Here is a 14970-nt window from a genome sequence, read left to right on the forward strand (position 1 = left end):
CCAGAGAGTCGTACGAACCTCGAGGTTGCCTCCCACTCTGGCCAGAAGAGGAGGCAGAGGTTTATCCTTCTCATTCCTCAACTGGCGGCGTGACTGCCTTCGACCTGCAGGTAGCAGAACGTTCGGTAAAAAGAAAAACACACAGGAGGAATACAAGATGTAAAAGAAGGGGGGGGGGGGAGAGGGAGGATGTTGCACAGTTAGTGATTCATCAATACATCAACCAAAAATCAAAAACTTCTGAAGCGCTTCGAGCGTTTTTCCCTTTTAACTGTCTGAAGTTCAGGAGGTGGATTTCTTTTGGCAATCTTAACGCGCTGGACTCCGCCAGGCAGCCGTTACAACTAACTCAATTTCATCTTGTAATAATTCAACACAGACCTGTGGCTGTGTGCGAGTGAGCGCGCGCGTGTGTGTGTGTGTGTGTGTGTGTGTGTGTTCCTACAGGCATCTGTCACTGCTCGGTTTTGTTGTCTCTCTCTTTTTTTTTTAAAAATCTCTCCTCACCTTCTGGCCGATCATCAAAGTCCTCGTCCTCCTCCTCGGACCCCACTGAATACTCGGACTGGTTATCTGAAATGTCAGCATGCCACTCTGAAACAGCACATGGTGGTCTGTCAATAGGCCAGGCCCATTCACTTCCACTGTGCAAGCATTAACTCAGACAGACAGATCATCTGAAATCCTTCCAGTTCTAGTAAGATCACAGGTTTAGAATAAGAAATATAAGAAATCTTAATGCCAGCAAATCATTTAGGACTCATGTTTTAAATCCAAGGGTTTGATAGATAACTTAAAACAAAAAAAAGGAGTTTGTTCAGCTTACTTTTTAAGACTACTAGGTCCATACAGCACCGGGTCCAAACCCCCGGTCCCTACCTTGGTCTTCCTGCGCAGCGTCGTTGTAGTTGACGGGCTTGCGGTTCCTCTTGCCTTTGCCCAGTTTGCTCGTCAGGTCCTCTTGTTGCTGCTCGTAGTGGTGCCGCAGCAGTTTCTCCCAATAATCCGGATCCACGTTCTCCTCCTGTTTGATGATCTCCCGCTCGACCTCCTCGATCTGGAGCGTCAGAAAAGAACACGGCGGTTAGAACCTTTCTTAAAAAAGGAAACCATTTACACTTTATTAACTAGTGTGTGCTGCATCTGTCAAGCCCCCCCCTCTCACCTTATCCTCCTCTCGGACCATGTACTGGGCCACTTTAAAGGAGCTGAGGTACTCGTTCATGTTCTGGACGTCCGGGTCGTCTATGCCGTCTTGGCTTCGGTCCAGCAGCCTGTCGATGGCGACGTTGTCGTAGTGGATCACGCTGCCCTCGTCCTCCACTTTATCCCCCGAGCTATTCTTCATACCTGCGGACACACGTGGAGTTAATTCCCACGTTATTGTATTCGACCGAAAATCCCTTTTTGACAGAATATTATCGTGGAGTCGGAAAACAACTTGCGTTCCAGTTCGTCCTTGAACAGCTCTTCCGTTCCGAACTTGAGGATGTCGTCCAGTTCCTGTTTGGACATGGAGCCGGCTTTGGATCCCAGGCCGGGCCGGACCACCAGGTGGGTCAGCATCATCTTCCTCTTGGCCACCTGAGTGATGCGCTCCTCCACGCTGGCTCGCGTCACAAAGCGGTAGATCATCACCTTCTTGGACTGCCCGATTCGGTGCGCTCGACTGAACGCCTGCGCAGAGAGGGACAACGGTAAACAGGTGGCGCACATATTTCTTTGCATCAAAATTGAGGTCGTACTGGGAAGGGATTCGTTACAGAAATACTATTTTTGAACTAGACGCATTTAATTATATTACAGGAGCAATGGAAGAGAGATACAGGCTTATTTGCTGCTTATACTTTTATTAGTGACATAAAAACTTATGAATAAACATTTAGTAAAAACGTATTACTTATTATTATTCCCTTCCTCTGCAGCTACCGGTCTTCAGTACCTGTATGTCGTTGTGAGGGTTCCAGTCAGAGTCGAAGATGACGACTGTGTCTGCTGTGGCCAGGTTGATGCCTAAACCTCCCGCTCTGGTGGAGAGCAGGAAACAAAACTGACAAGCACCAGGAGCTGCAGGCAGAGAGACAGAGAGAGAGAGAGAGAGAGTGTGTGAGAGAAAATACTTTACTTTATTTTTCATGCCACTTTTATACTTTTATATCTCAGAGGCTTTGGGAGTTCTTTTTTGGAAAGCGAAGCGAGGGTCAAAGGACAGAGGGTGTCGTATGCTGAGCAGATTGTAAAAAAAAATAATCCAGAGGCAAATATGTGATTAGTGATATTGAGCTATATAAATAAAATGCTTAGTGATATGTCCACGTTCCACTCAGCGTGCATCCCTGTGCTCATCATCCCTGTGTTTATCATCCATGTGCTCATCATCCCTGTGCTCATCATCCCCGTGCTCATCATCATCATCCCTGTGCTCATCATCCCTGTGCTCATCATCCCTGTGCTCATCATCCCTGTCCCTGTGCTTATCATCCCCATGCTTATCATCCCTGTGCTCATCATCCCTGTGCTCATCATCCCTGTGCTCATCATCCCTGTGCTCATCATCCCTGTCCCTGTGCTTATCATCCCTGTGCTCATCATCCCCATGCTTATCATCCCTGTGCTCATCATCCCTGTCCCTGTGCTTATCCCTGTGCTTATCATCCCTGTGCTCATCATCCCCATGCTTATCATCCCTGTGCTCATCATCCCTGTCCCTGTGCTTATCATCCCCGTGCTTATCATCCCTGTGCTCATCATCCCTGTCCTCATCATCCCTGTCCTCATCATCCCTGTCCTCATCATCCCTGTCCTCATCATCCCTGTCCCTGTGCTTATCATCCCTGTGCTTATCATCCCTGTGCTCATCATCATCCCTGTTCTCATCATCCCTGTCCCTGTGCTTATCATCCCCGTGCTTATCATCCCTGTGCTCATCATCCCTGTCCTCATTATCCCCGTGATTATCATCCCTGTGCTCATCATCCCTGTCCCTGTGCTTATCATCCCTGTGCTCATCATCCCTGTGCTCATCATCCCCGTGCTTATCATCCCCGTGCTTATCATCCCCGTGCTTATCATCCCCGTGCTTATCATCCCCGTGCTTATCATCCCTGTGCTCATCATCATCCCTGTGCTCATCATCCCCGTGCTCATCATCCCCGTGCTCATCATCCCCGTGCTCATCATCCCTGTCACTATCATCCCTGTCACTATCATCCCTGTGCTTATCATCCCCGTGCTTATCATCCCCGTGCTTATCATCCCTGTGCTCATCATCATCCCTGTGCTCATCATCCCCGTGCTCATCATCCCCGTGCTCATCATCCCCGTGCTCATCATCCCTGTCACTATCATCCCTGTCACTATCATCCCCGTGCTTATCATCCCCGTGCTTATCATCCCCGTGCTTATCATCCCTGTGCTCATCATCATCCCTGTGCTCATCATCCCCGTGCTCATCATCCCCGTGCTCATCATCCCCGTGCTCATCATCCCTGTCCCTATCATCCCTGTCACTATCATCCCTGTCACTATCATCCCTGTGCTTATCATCCTTTGTGTCAGTTTGGCATCAGTTCTAGCAACTCTCAGTTCTCATCTCCACAGAGTCTCCTTCTACCATCGTATTGCATTTCCATCTGCTCTTGAACTGGAGAAAATACATCTGGGATTATCACTAAAACAAACAGCAATGCAGTATTGCTACTGTGTTTGTATTACGAGACGTCCTCGTTAGATTTAGATATATTGTATATAGTACTGTATTTTTACTTTTACACACTATGCTCTATATTTAATTGATTATCTTACATCATTTCATCTTCACATGACTAGTGTTTTTACTTTTTGACCTTGTGTTAAAAATAAAAGCTTTTATTTAGCTAGCTGCCCGTTGAAATTCACCTGTGTTAGGCGGAAGTGAGGACTCTTATTGTGAAGGAACAGGAAGTCCTGCTGTTTTTGATGAAGCTTGTATTGAGCATGGCGTTCGCCGATATAATACTCATCTGATCATTTTAAACAATGTTTTAAAACGAGTAAAATAGAGCTAACCAAAGCAGATACAGTTTGTGTCCGAGACTAGTCATAATGATGTAAACGATTACTCGTCAACAAAAGTCGAGGACAGCTTATCATCCGGTATCTCACCGTTGAAGCGGTCGATGGCCTCTTGTCTCAGAGCTCCTGTGACGCTCCCATCAATTCTTTCATACTTGTAACCTTCATGGTCCAAGAAATCTTCTAGTAAATCCAGCATCTTCGTCATCTAGAAATGTTGGAGAGAAATAGAAGCTGGTTGTGTGTGTGTGTGTGTGTGTGTGTGTGTGTGTTTTCATCCACACTTGATTACCCGCGCACAGCTGGAACCAGTGTGCTGCGGAGCCTTCTGGAGGAGTCATGGGACTAATTTAACATCTGTGAAGGGAGATGTCCATCTGGTGTGTGTGTGTGTGTGTGTGTGTATAAACTTGCCTGTGCTTGCGAATACTGTACATGTGTACCTGAGAGAAGACCAGTACTCGGTGACCATTGTCTTTTAGTTTCCTCAGCATCTTCTGCATCAGCGTCAGTTTCCCAGAAGCCTTAGTGAGGGCCGACCCCTCGTAAGCACCATTAGGGGTTTTTTGGGCTTCCTGCGAGAAAAAAAACACACGCAAACCATACCGCGAGGATTAAATCACTCGCTGCGTCTCAAGTGTAATTATTAAAAAACACAAATATGACTCAAATGCACTGCCGAACATCACCACAGGGTGTCGCTGTTCTGCGATTCATGAAGAATCCAAAACAGACGGTTGGAAAAGAAGTGAAATACTAGCAAATAATGGAGGATTTCTAAATATATAATATAATATAACTATTGAGCTATATTCCGAATGCTCGTGTCAAGGACAAGAGCATTCGTGTGTCCGTCCTCACCATGGAGGCGACGGGGAAGAGGTAGGGGTGGTTGCAGCACTTCTTGAGGTCCATCATGATGTTGAGCAGAGACACCTGGTTTCCTCCGCCTTTCGAGTTCAGAGCCTCAAAGTTCTTGGTCAGAATCAGCTTGTAGTATTTTCTGTGTTTAAAAACCATAAATAGGCAACTTAATGAAATGATTACCGCCGTACATATTCAAAGTAAACCATCAAGATAAACATCCTTCCCTTTTCTCTTCTCCACCCTCCAGTGTCCAATTTGCTGAGGAATTGTCTCATTTTATGACGAAATATAAGTTTAAAGATTGTTACGAATCCCTTTAAACCACATTCATCCGTGTCAAATAAAGGATTTTTGATTCATTAACTAAATAACCTTTTATATTTTCAGTGTATTTTAAGAAAATGTGTTTAACGATGAAACTAGAGGAGATTGTTCCCCAGTCATCCAAAAAAACGTCGATCACCGGCGTGTCTCCACATTTCCCCCTAAACCCTCCCGTGTGTCGTACTTCTGCATGGGGCTCAGCTCCACTCTGACAATCAGCTCGGTCTTGGAGGGCATGTTCTTGAAGACGTCGGCCTTCAGCCTCCGCAGCATGTGAGGCCCCAGCAGGTCGTGGAGCTTCTTGATCTGGTCCTCCTTGGAGATGTCGGCAAACTCTTCCAGGAAGCCCTCAAGGTTACTGCACAGAGAGATGTTGTCATGTAATTAAGTATACCCGTGTGTGTGTGTGTGTAAATGTGTGTATGTGTGTGTGAGAAGTCCTACTTGAAGCGGTTGGGTGTGAGGAAGTTGAGCAGATGAAACAGCTCCTCCAGGTTGTTCTGGAGAGGAGTTCCCGTCAGCAGCAGCTTATGGTCGATCGTGTAGTCGTTGAGACGCCTGAAAAACTGCAAACACGAGAAAAACGCTGTATTATTCATCTGCAATTATCTTTATTATTTGCTTTATTGGATGTAAAGTCATTATTAGCAATGAATTTCTATCTGCATGACTTACAGAGTAACTGTTTTGGTATAATAAAGTTAATTTAATTGAAGTAAGAAGAACTTGCAGTGAAAAATGCCAAATATATGTTAAAGATGCTGTGGCGTGGAGTGTTGCTGTTACATAGTTTGTCCACCAGAGGGCGCTGACACATTTGCTTTTCAAGGTCACAATTCTTTGAAATGTAAGGGCTCTTTATCAAAAATGTTATATATTAAATGATATAGATGGGGATTTATATTAACACACACACACACACACACACACAGCAGCTACAGTACCTTAGACTGGTTGTTCTTCAGGCGATGAGCCTCGTCCACCACCAGACAGGCCCAGTCCATGGACTTGAGCGACGTCTGGTCGATGGTCACCAACTCGTAGGAGGTCAGCAGCACGTGGAATTTAATAGTAGCCTCTCTCTGCAGGGCCGATGAGAAGGGAAACAAAAAAGGATATGTAAAACCAACTAATTATGTTATGAAGAAATGAACACGATATGATCCTATAAATCCAACATGATTAATATATAGTATTGAATTTCTATTTCCCTCACCCTCAGTTTGAATGTCTTCTTCCCTCCTTTGATAGCGGCTTCGTCGAAGGAGAACTCGTTCTCTCGGATGATGGCTCGGCTGTCCTTGTCTCCCGTGTACGTGACCACGTAGAAGTCGGGCGCCCACATCTCAAACTCCCTCTCCCAGTTGATGATGGTGGACAGCGGAGCGCTGACCAGGAACGGACCTGTAGTGTGACCCTGAGGAAGAACATTTTAATACAATCGTTCAGTGAAATGGGAGAAAAATAATGACGACAGCACCATGGGGCTCCAGTACCTCTTTGAAGAGCGAGTAGAGGAAGACGATGGTCTGGATAGGTTTTACCCAGGCCCATCTCGTCTGCGAGGATGGTGTCTGTGCCCTGAGCCCAGGAAAACCGGAGCCAGTTCAGACCCTCCAGCTGGTACAGGTGCAGCGTCCCACCCGTCGATGTGACAAAGTCGGGCTGATCCTCGTATTTTATCGTAGGCTGGACGGATAAAAAGGAGAGATCAATGAAGTATCAATCAATGTGGTTGTCTTTTAAAAGTGCGAAACAAAAGTGGTTTGTAATTGAGATGTGAAACACAGACAGGAAGCAGCCTCCACCACAGTGAAACTACAGTTAACTCACATCAGTGACTGGCGAGGCAGAAGACTCTTCCTCACCCTCCTGGTTCTTGCTCCTCATCCTCCTGGGTTTGTCTGGGTCTTCCTTCATTATTGCATCTCTGTTGGACAGCAACGTTATCACGGAGTTAAGCAACTACGCATTGACCGACAGCAGGTTTCCACACGTTGGGATGCTCTCCGGCCCCCTTATAAAACCTCTAACGCGATGACAAAAGCTAAAACGATATCGTTACGACAGTAGAAACTGTTTGAGTCCACTGGAGTGTTGTAAAACATATGTTTTCCTATAATACCTGTGTCTCCAGTAGTTGCCCTTGTAAATTCCAAAGTCAGGGATGTCCAGGTCATCTCTCTCCCAGGTGCACTGGTCATAGGTCAGGTCTCTCCATTTCACGAGGTAGTGATACGTTCCCCTTTTATCCACACTGGCAGGGACACGGGGAAAACTCGTTTTATGTTTCTAAATATAAATAAATCACTTGGTCTGAGCTGTAATGAAAGAACGTTTGACACATCGGATCAGATACTGCGCTCACACACAAAGCTCACCTGTGGTTGATGATGCGGTGGATCATCATCCACTCAGGCTTGATGCCAAATTTGTAGAACTTGTCGTCCATGATGGCGTACTGGGGGTCCTTGGCCCTCCTCTTCTCGCTCTTTCCCGCTCTGTTCTCGTCCTCTGCGCCCGACCCGTAATCCAGGCTGGGAGGCTCGTCCATGTCCGTCTTCCTCTGGTAGTTTCTGTACATCACCGAGTGGAAGATCTCAAGCTGGAAGGAAGCGGGAGAGAAAGATGATTTGGGGGGTGGGGTGGGGGGGGGGTTGGGACAGAATTTGGAGTCTTCTTTTAACCATCACTTTACATCCATCCCTCCATTTCTCTCTCACCTGCAGCTCGGTGATCCAGGTGCAGTGCCAGTAGGACTGCCCGGTCAACTTGACAAAGAACTCCCTCTCTGCTCGGCCCTTCATGGGTGGCGGCGGAGGGGCATCAGCGGGGGCGTCAAGAGCCTGGGGGGACAGGGATGGGAGGCGGAGGTTCACCCCATCGCCAGTGGAGGATCTTCTGGACACGCCCTTTGATTGGCAGACACTAGAGGGGGAAGACACTGACTAATTAATCCCTGGAAGTGTGTGCTGATCTAACAAAGAGTCCATTTGGGCTTCATGCGTTAGAGAAATTCTATTTTATTATATAAGAAAAACTATAATGTAATAAAGGGAACGTTCAGCAGTGTTGCAAGTCCTGGGAAGACACAAATCCTAATTATAGTTATTTGGACTGACACTGTTTCTTTGAATCTAAAAATTCCCCAAAGTGCTATAATAAACACTGGGGCCACTTTGGCTGAAAATCAGTACATGCACACACACACACACACACACACACACAAAATAATATTTTGCCCAGGATATCATACAACACAAACAGCTTCAGTGCTATTTTTGAACAATGACTACTTATTTTAAGTGCATTATCAACACAAAATTCATTTTCTCTGTTTAAGTGTGTGTGTGTGTGTGTGTGTGTGTGTGTGTGTGTGTGTGTGTGTGTGTGTGTGTGTGTGTGTACAGTGAGAGGACAGACACTGTAGCGAGAGCGAAAGTTTGACTTCACGGCACAAATGTGTCTAAATATAATTGTTTGCCGATGGAAACTGACTTAGTTAGACTTATAGACATCAGTGTCAGTTTCCATTGTAATCATACATACATGCAATGTTCTTTTGCTTCATGCTGCCACGTCGCTGTCACAGCGACACTTTCAAATCTCCAACCCACCTATACCTATATACAGTGCCCTCCAGAATGACTGAAATCATTCTTCCACACAAGCTCTCCAGATCCTTCAGATTCAGAGGTTGACGCTCGTGGACTCTCCTCTTCAGCTCATCCCACACATGTTCTATAGGGTTTAGGTCCGGGGAGTGTGATGGCCGTGGCAAAACCTTTATTCTATGGTCAGTAAACCATTGCTGTTGTGTGCTTCGGATCATTGTCCTGCTGGAAGGTCCAACCACGGCTGTTAGCAGTCCCACTACATCAAAGATCCACCTCCATACTTCACAGTGGGTATGAGGAGCTTTTCTGTAAGGCTATCTTCCTGTCTTACGCCAAACCCACCTTTGACGTTTGTTGCCAAAAAGCTCTATTTTGGTCTCATCTGACCATATAACCCTGTCCCATTCAAAGTCCCAGTAACGTTTGGCAAACTGTAGGCCTGTGTCACCTCATATTAATACCCCAGTGAAACAGGAAGTCACGGTTGACCACTTAAGAGTTCCTAATCAAACAGGTTAAAGATGTAAGATGTGACTGGACATACCACCGGGTCATTTGGTACCGGATGATTGAATAAAATCACCGGGTACATCTGTCTGTGCGTCTGTGTCTCGTGACACATGTCAAGACGCTCGTCTGTCACGTGATACGTTACTTCAAAATATTAAGCCCACGAGCAACAATGAGTGGAAAACTAACGTCTTTAAAGAGCTTTTATGGAAAAGGGAAAAGACCCAATGAGGAGGCATTTAAAAGACAACATCATGGTTCTGATTATGAGAATGTGTATACACCAGCACACAGAATCCCATACGAACAGCAGCGAAGTAAAACTGCAGCATCTCACCGTGCATCGCGGACACAGCCACTCTCCGTTGGGGATCTCCGGCAGCGGCGGGTTTAGACAGTGGATGTGGTAGGAGGAGGTGCAGGTGTCGCAGCACAACAGTTCGCCTCCGTCTTTACACACCCGACAGAACTCCATGTGGTCGTCGTCCTCCTCCTCCTCCTCCACCCCGACGGCGATCCCCGCGCTGACCTCCGATATCACTCGTTCCTCGCTGTCCTCCTCGAATTCCTCGAATTCCTCGTCCTTAGCTTCCCACTGGATCCCCTCTTTTTCCTGCGAAAGGGTGAACACGAAAAGGAAACATTTGAGTGACATCTCAATGAGAATACTGGCGCATCACATGCACAAAGATGGCAAATCAGTGCCACCGTCATATTTCACGATGTAGAACCTCAGCGACAACAAGAGACAACTGACAACAGGCCGTCGGTCTACATCACAAGGGTCTGGACAGCACTTTGTTTCAACACCTCCCTGCTCACCTCTAACAATACAGTCGGGCTTTGTTTGTGACAACACAGATTAGATCTACACCTACAGCACCACTTCAGGTATCCGTCTTTGTCTGGGCAGGATTCTTTTCACTGAGATTTGTGATGCAGCTACAAAGCCTCTATTCCCCCGGTGCACCGAGCTCGTAAAAACAAACCACTTTTAAATGTTTTTGTTCTTTGCCAAGTAGACGCATCGCTTTGAGATAAATATATGAATAAAAAAAAGGACGCTGAGCAAAACCACGAATAGAACAGCGGGAACAGACGTGTTCTGGTTGTACTCACGCAGTGCGGGCAGCTCCACTTGCCCTCGGGAGCCTTGTCCAGCTCAGGCTCAAGGCAGACGAGGTGGTAAGCTCGAGGGCAAGTGTCACACAGGATGATCTCCCCGCCCTGCTGACACACCTCGCAGTAGTCCTGGTGATCCGTCTCATAGCCGTCCCCCTCCTCTTCACCTGGGACTGGAGGGACGAGCACAGAAATGTCTGAAAATGATTGTTACAGTATATTTGACACCGGCGTCTGAAGAGAGTGGACAAATAACTCTATATTGTACACACAAACGGGGCACGTACTTGTACTTTTCTTCTTCTTTTTGGTAGGCCGTCCTGGCTTGTTCTTCTTAACGCGGCCTGAGCTGTCGGAGCGAACCGAGGAGCTGTGAACGCTGGAGTCCTCCTGCTCGGACTCTTCCTCGTCCACGTCCTCGCTCTGACGGAGAACAAAGGGAGGGTCAACGAGGGGCTGACAAGTAACAGAAACAGAAGAGAAGAAGACGTTGGAATAAGGACACAGAGAAGGGGGGCACGCAGAAGCTTTGTACTCACCGAGCAACTCTTCTTCCTCTTGGCACCTATAGGCGATAGTTTGATACGGATGGGGGCCATCTTTTTAGCCTTCGCTGCAGCCTTTTTCTTGTCTGAGACTCGAGGACTTTTACTGCGCTTTTTAAAGCCAGGACCTGGACAGAAAAGATCATAATGCAACACATCCCAATAAAAGAATGACAAAGCCGTGTGTATACTGTTTTAATAAAAAAAATAGTGTCAGTCTGTTGTGTTCACATCAGATGTTCACATGACGTCAGCATGTGTTTGTGCTGTGCCTCTAAAACATTTCACACATCCCTACAATGACACCTAGATCTACAGGGAAAGAAGGCCTACAGGCCTAACGCTGACCTTTGCCATCTTTCGTCTTGGCCTTTCTGATCGGTGGCGGCGGCGGAGGCGGCGGCGGCTCAGGCGAGGCATTCGCTGCGGAGACCTGCTCGGCGACAGCGATCGCGGCAGCTGCAGCGGCCGCCGCGACAGCAGCGGCGTTGCCCTTGAAGGGGTTGTTGGAGCTGAACTCCCTCCACTTGGCCCCCAGGATGGTCATCATCTTTGACATGGGGATCTTAGGATTCTTCTTGGCTATCATCGGCCTGGCAGAGCGAGAGGTTAGGATCACATTTCAAACGTTTTGGAAAGAGAAGCCATACAAGCAGAATACTGAGTACTGACTAATTGTTTTATTTATAGCCAATTGTCCATTATTATCTCATGTCATGTGTCATGTGTCATGCGTCATGCGTCATGTCATGCGTCATGCGTCATGCGTCTGGTCGTGGGAGTGTGTGTGTGTGTGTGTCTAATCTCATACTCTATTGGACCCATCAGCCTAATATTTTGTGTGCACATCTATAACTATATGCACAAGGACGTCTTTCGGTTGCAGTGATTCACATTTTATTGATTGCTTAATACCGTCACTGACTGCTGACTCCTCACTCCTCTTAACCGGCCGGTTGGGGCCGAAAGTGATCAAACAATGCTTCAGGAGCAAAAGGCATTTCAAGCCTTGCCGAGTCTGTTGCAGCAAATAACTTCTCAACATATAGAAGTAGTGGATACTCTGGATTACTCCATGTTATCAGAGTGAAAGCAGGTATGAGCCACACACACACAGGCCGAAGCTCAGGCTGCCGCTGACACACTGACAGCACAGCTAGCAGGGAGGATAACAACACAGCTGCCAGAGGGGGACAGAGGCAAGTTGTTTACTACCCACACCACCTGTATGTGTTGATATGCAGCTGGTAGCTTCACCATGGACAGTTTGTGTTGCTAGTGTAGAGGGAGGTTGGTCTGTGCGACAACGACAGGCTTCAAACTTTATACAAATATATATTGCAGAAATATATGCTTTCAATAGGCGGACCTGAGAAGTAGAACGACAAACAAGCTCACACTTCACGTTGGCATTAACCTTGCACCCAATGCATAGAAGTACATGAAGTGTATTCCTAACCTGTAAAAATGTAAGGGTTTAAATTAAACATTTTTGAAACTCTCCAGACTTTGCATGAACCCTGGTTGTAAGCATAAATACAGAGATCACAATCACAGAACAAAATGTCCTTCTTGACTTCTTTTTATTTGTTGCCGGATCATGGCATGTGAGATTAAACACAACGTGGCTCTAACTCCATCACCGTGCCAACAACACTTGCAGGAAATGGAAAAAGAAATCAATGTATGTATGGGATGTTTGCATGTCTCGATTTTACCGTCCGAGCCAACACCACGAGAAAACAAGAGAGGGCTACTGTACCTCATGAACTGGCTGAAGGCTTTGTAGTTGGTGAGTTCCCTGTAGTCCTCCTCTGTGAAGGTATGATCAACATCCTCCAGACTCCACTCCTTCGCCAGCTGGCCCGAGGTCTTCTGCTCTATCGGCTGCCGAGAAGAAACCACGATCAGAACAGAAAGATAATGGATTTTCTTATAAAGATTACTTTAGAGATTATTTTTGATTTACCTTTGTTGTTTCCTCCTGACTGCTGTCTCGATCCCCATCGACTTTTTTCTTCTTCTTGATTTTCTTCTCCTTCCTTTCTTTATGTTTCTTCTTCTTCTTCTTCTCTCCAGATCCATAGTCGCTGGCTACGCTGTCCGAGTTCTCGCCGTAGTCTCTTTCTCTCTCGGAGTCTCTCTCTACATCACTGTCCTGAAGAGGAGACGAGAAAAGAAGATGCAGGAAAAATAATTAAAAGATGTAACGTAGTCAAGCAGAGTACAAAGAAAAGAAAAGACAAACTTACAATCTTCTTGCGTTTTTTTACTTTGACAGGTTTCCCCTCTTTGTCTTTCTTCTTTGTGTCCTTCTTTTTCTTCGGCCGCCCTTTCTTCTTGCACGGGACCTCTCTGTGTGATATCGCCGCCTCTTCGTCTAGAGGTTAAAGAAAGCGTGAAAGAGAGACAGCTATTAGAATCAGATGAGCAATAATCTTCTCAAACGCTTCCCAACATTTAGCTAATCCCTACTGAACATAATTACACACAACAAAAGCTGCGTGATAGCCTCGGTGTCTTCCGCAACCTCTGACCCCGTCTTAATTGTGACACATGCTAAATTAGATACAGTTTGTCAGAGGGCTGTAAGTAGATTTGACAGCTGGTGTTGGTGGCATGGGGATAATCGGTTTATTGGCGATGCAAAAGTGTGACCCCCTTCGTAAACAAAGCTGAAAAGCATCCATAAATCCTGATGTGTAAAAACATAATCTAGTGTTATTATATGTGTACATGTATTAGATTTAAGAGGTGAAAATAGTAGAAATACAAATAGTTTGATCTTCCCCCCCCCCCCCCCTGTCTTATATAATAGAAGACTCTCAGTCACAGTGCATCTAAAGTACATGACTGTATCTGTGGTGAGAAAATATCAGGGCAGCTATTCCCCATGGTGCCTGTGCAATATCACAGCCACAGGGAACGCAATTTAACCCGCAACCTGACCTGACTTGGCTTGGCTTGGCTTGGAGTAGAACAAGAGAATGACAGAGAAATAGTAACGGCCTCAGCTTCAAAAAGACAAAATGCAGCAAAGCATTGAAGCATAACCAAAATATGGGCTGTGGTCTCAGCTGTGCAACCAGCCTTTCATAGGATACATTTTGTAGGGTTTTATTGTCTGCCTGCCTTTGTTAGTGAACCACCAGCAGCAGCAGCAGCAGCAGCAGCAACAGCCCCCTCACCACCACCACCTCCTCCTCCTCACACCCACCCCGTACAAAAACCAACCCCGCTTCCCGCGTATCCGTGCCGCGCGCAGCCGCCGAAGACGCGCCGGGGGCGGCGGCAGCACGCACGCGGGGCTCGGTGATTCAGAGGCCGCCAGCGGGACGGTGCGGTGAACTGGAACGACTTATTTCCCGCTTTGTAATTCCCACACGGGGACCCCGACCACCGCCGTGACCGCTGCTAGAGGTCGTGATGGGGTTAAGGTCCTCGACGGGAAGCTCGACACTAATTCATCTGTCTGGCACGGCCATGACGGCGGGTCTGGAGTCGAGCTAATTAAGACTAAAGACAAAGCAATGGATGACTCCTGTATATTCACAGAGGAAATTACACTTGCGTCCTCTTTATTTACAGTGAACTCATATTTCTCCCTTCTGACATCTGCACTTTTAAGTTTATATGTCACATCTGCATATAATCAACGCACAATATCACTAGTTATTATAGGTTTAATGAACAAACTGCGACCTTTACGGCTGCAGCATTGCTATTTTTGACTTCTACTGTTGCAGTGTGGTTAACCAACCGCTACTTTCTGCACCCTTTACTTTCACTGCAACCCGGTGCAAGCTTCACTGTCACGGAAACTTCCAGAATGTCATGCATTCAATCCAAAATTGATGCATGAGAGAAGCAAAAACAACAACAACCCTGTTCTGTTGGCTATAAATACGTTTAATTAACATGTTATTTAGCTA

At 46.6% G+C, this 14970-nt stretch overlaps 1 protein-coding gene across 1 annotated transcript in view; it reads right to left on the reverse strand.

Moving 5' to 3' along the window:
• Window positions 1-14970, reverse strand: part of chd3 (chromodomain helicase DNA binding protein 3) — a 28007-nt gene that overhangs the window by 11624 nt on the left and 1413 nt on the right. Inside the window, 28 exon segments of the mRNA XM_029454800.1 lie at window positions 19-104; window positions 508-594; window positions 880-1057; window positions 1166-1350; window positions 1446-1677; window positions 1943-2067; window positions 4144-4261; window positions 4497-4628; window positions 4915-5056; window positions 5429-5602; window positions 5689-5810; window positions 6189-6326; window positions 6461-6661; window positions 6741-6779; window positions 6781-6933; window positions 7078-7174; window positions 7370-7501; window positions 7626-7849; window positions 7968-8096; window positions 8098-8172; window positions 9709-9984; window positions 10491-10690; window positions 10781-10916; window positions 11033-11166; window positions 11387-11631; window positions 12801-12925; window positions 13008-13196; window positions 13291-13418. Of these exon segments, the coding sequence (XP_029310660.1) occupies window positions 19-104; window positions 508-594; window positions 880-1057; window positions 1166-1350; window positions 1446-1677; window positions 1943-2067; window positions 4144-4261; window positions 4497-4628; window positions 4915-5056; window positions 5429-5602; window positions 5689-5810; window positions 6189-6326; window positions 6461-6661; window positions 6741-6779; window positions 6781-6933; window positions 7078-7174; window positions 7370-7501; window positions 7626-7849; window positions 7968-8096; window positions 8098-8172; window positions 9709-9984; window positions 10491-10690; window positions 10781-10916; window positions 11033-11166; window positions 11387-11631; window positions 12801-12925; window positions 13008-13196; window positions 13291-13418 (4202 nt within the window).

Source organism: Cottoperca gobio, chromosome 18 (genome assembly GCF_900634415.1).
Source record: "Cottoperca gobio chromosome 18, fCotGob3.1, whole genome shotgun sequence".
Classification (NCBI taxonomy): domain Eukaryota; kingdom Metazoa; phylum Chordata; class Actinopteri; order Perciformes; family Bovichtidae; genus Cottoperca; species Cottoperca gobio.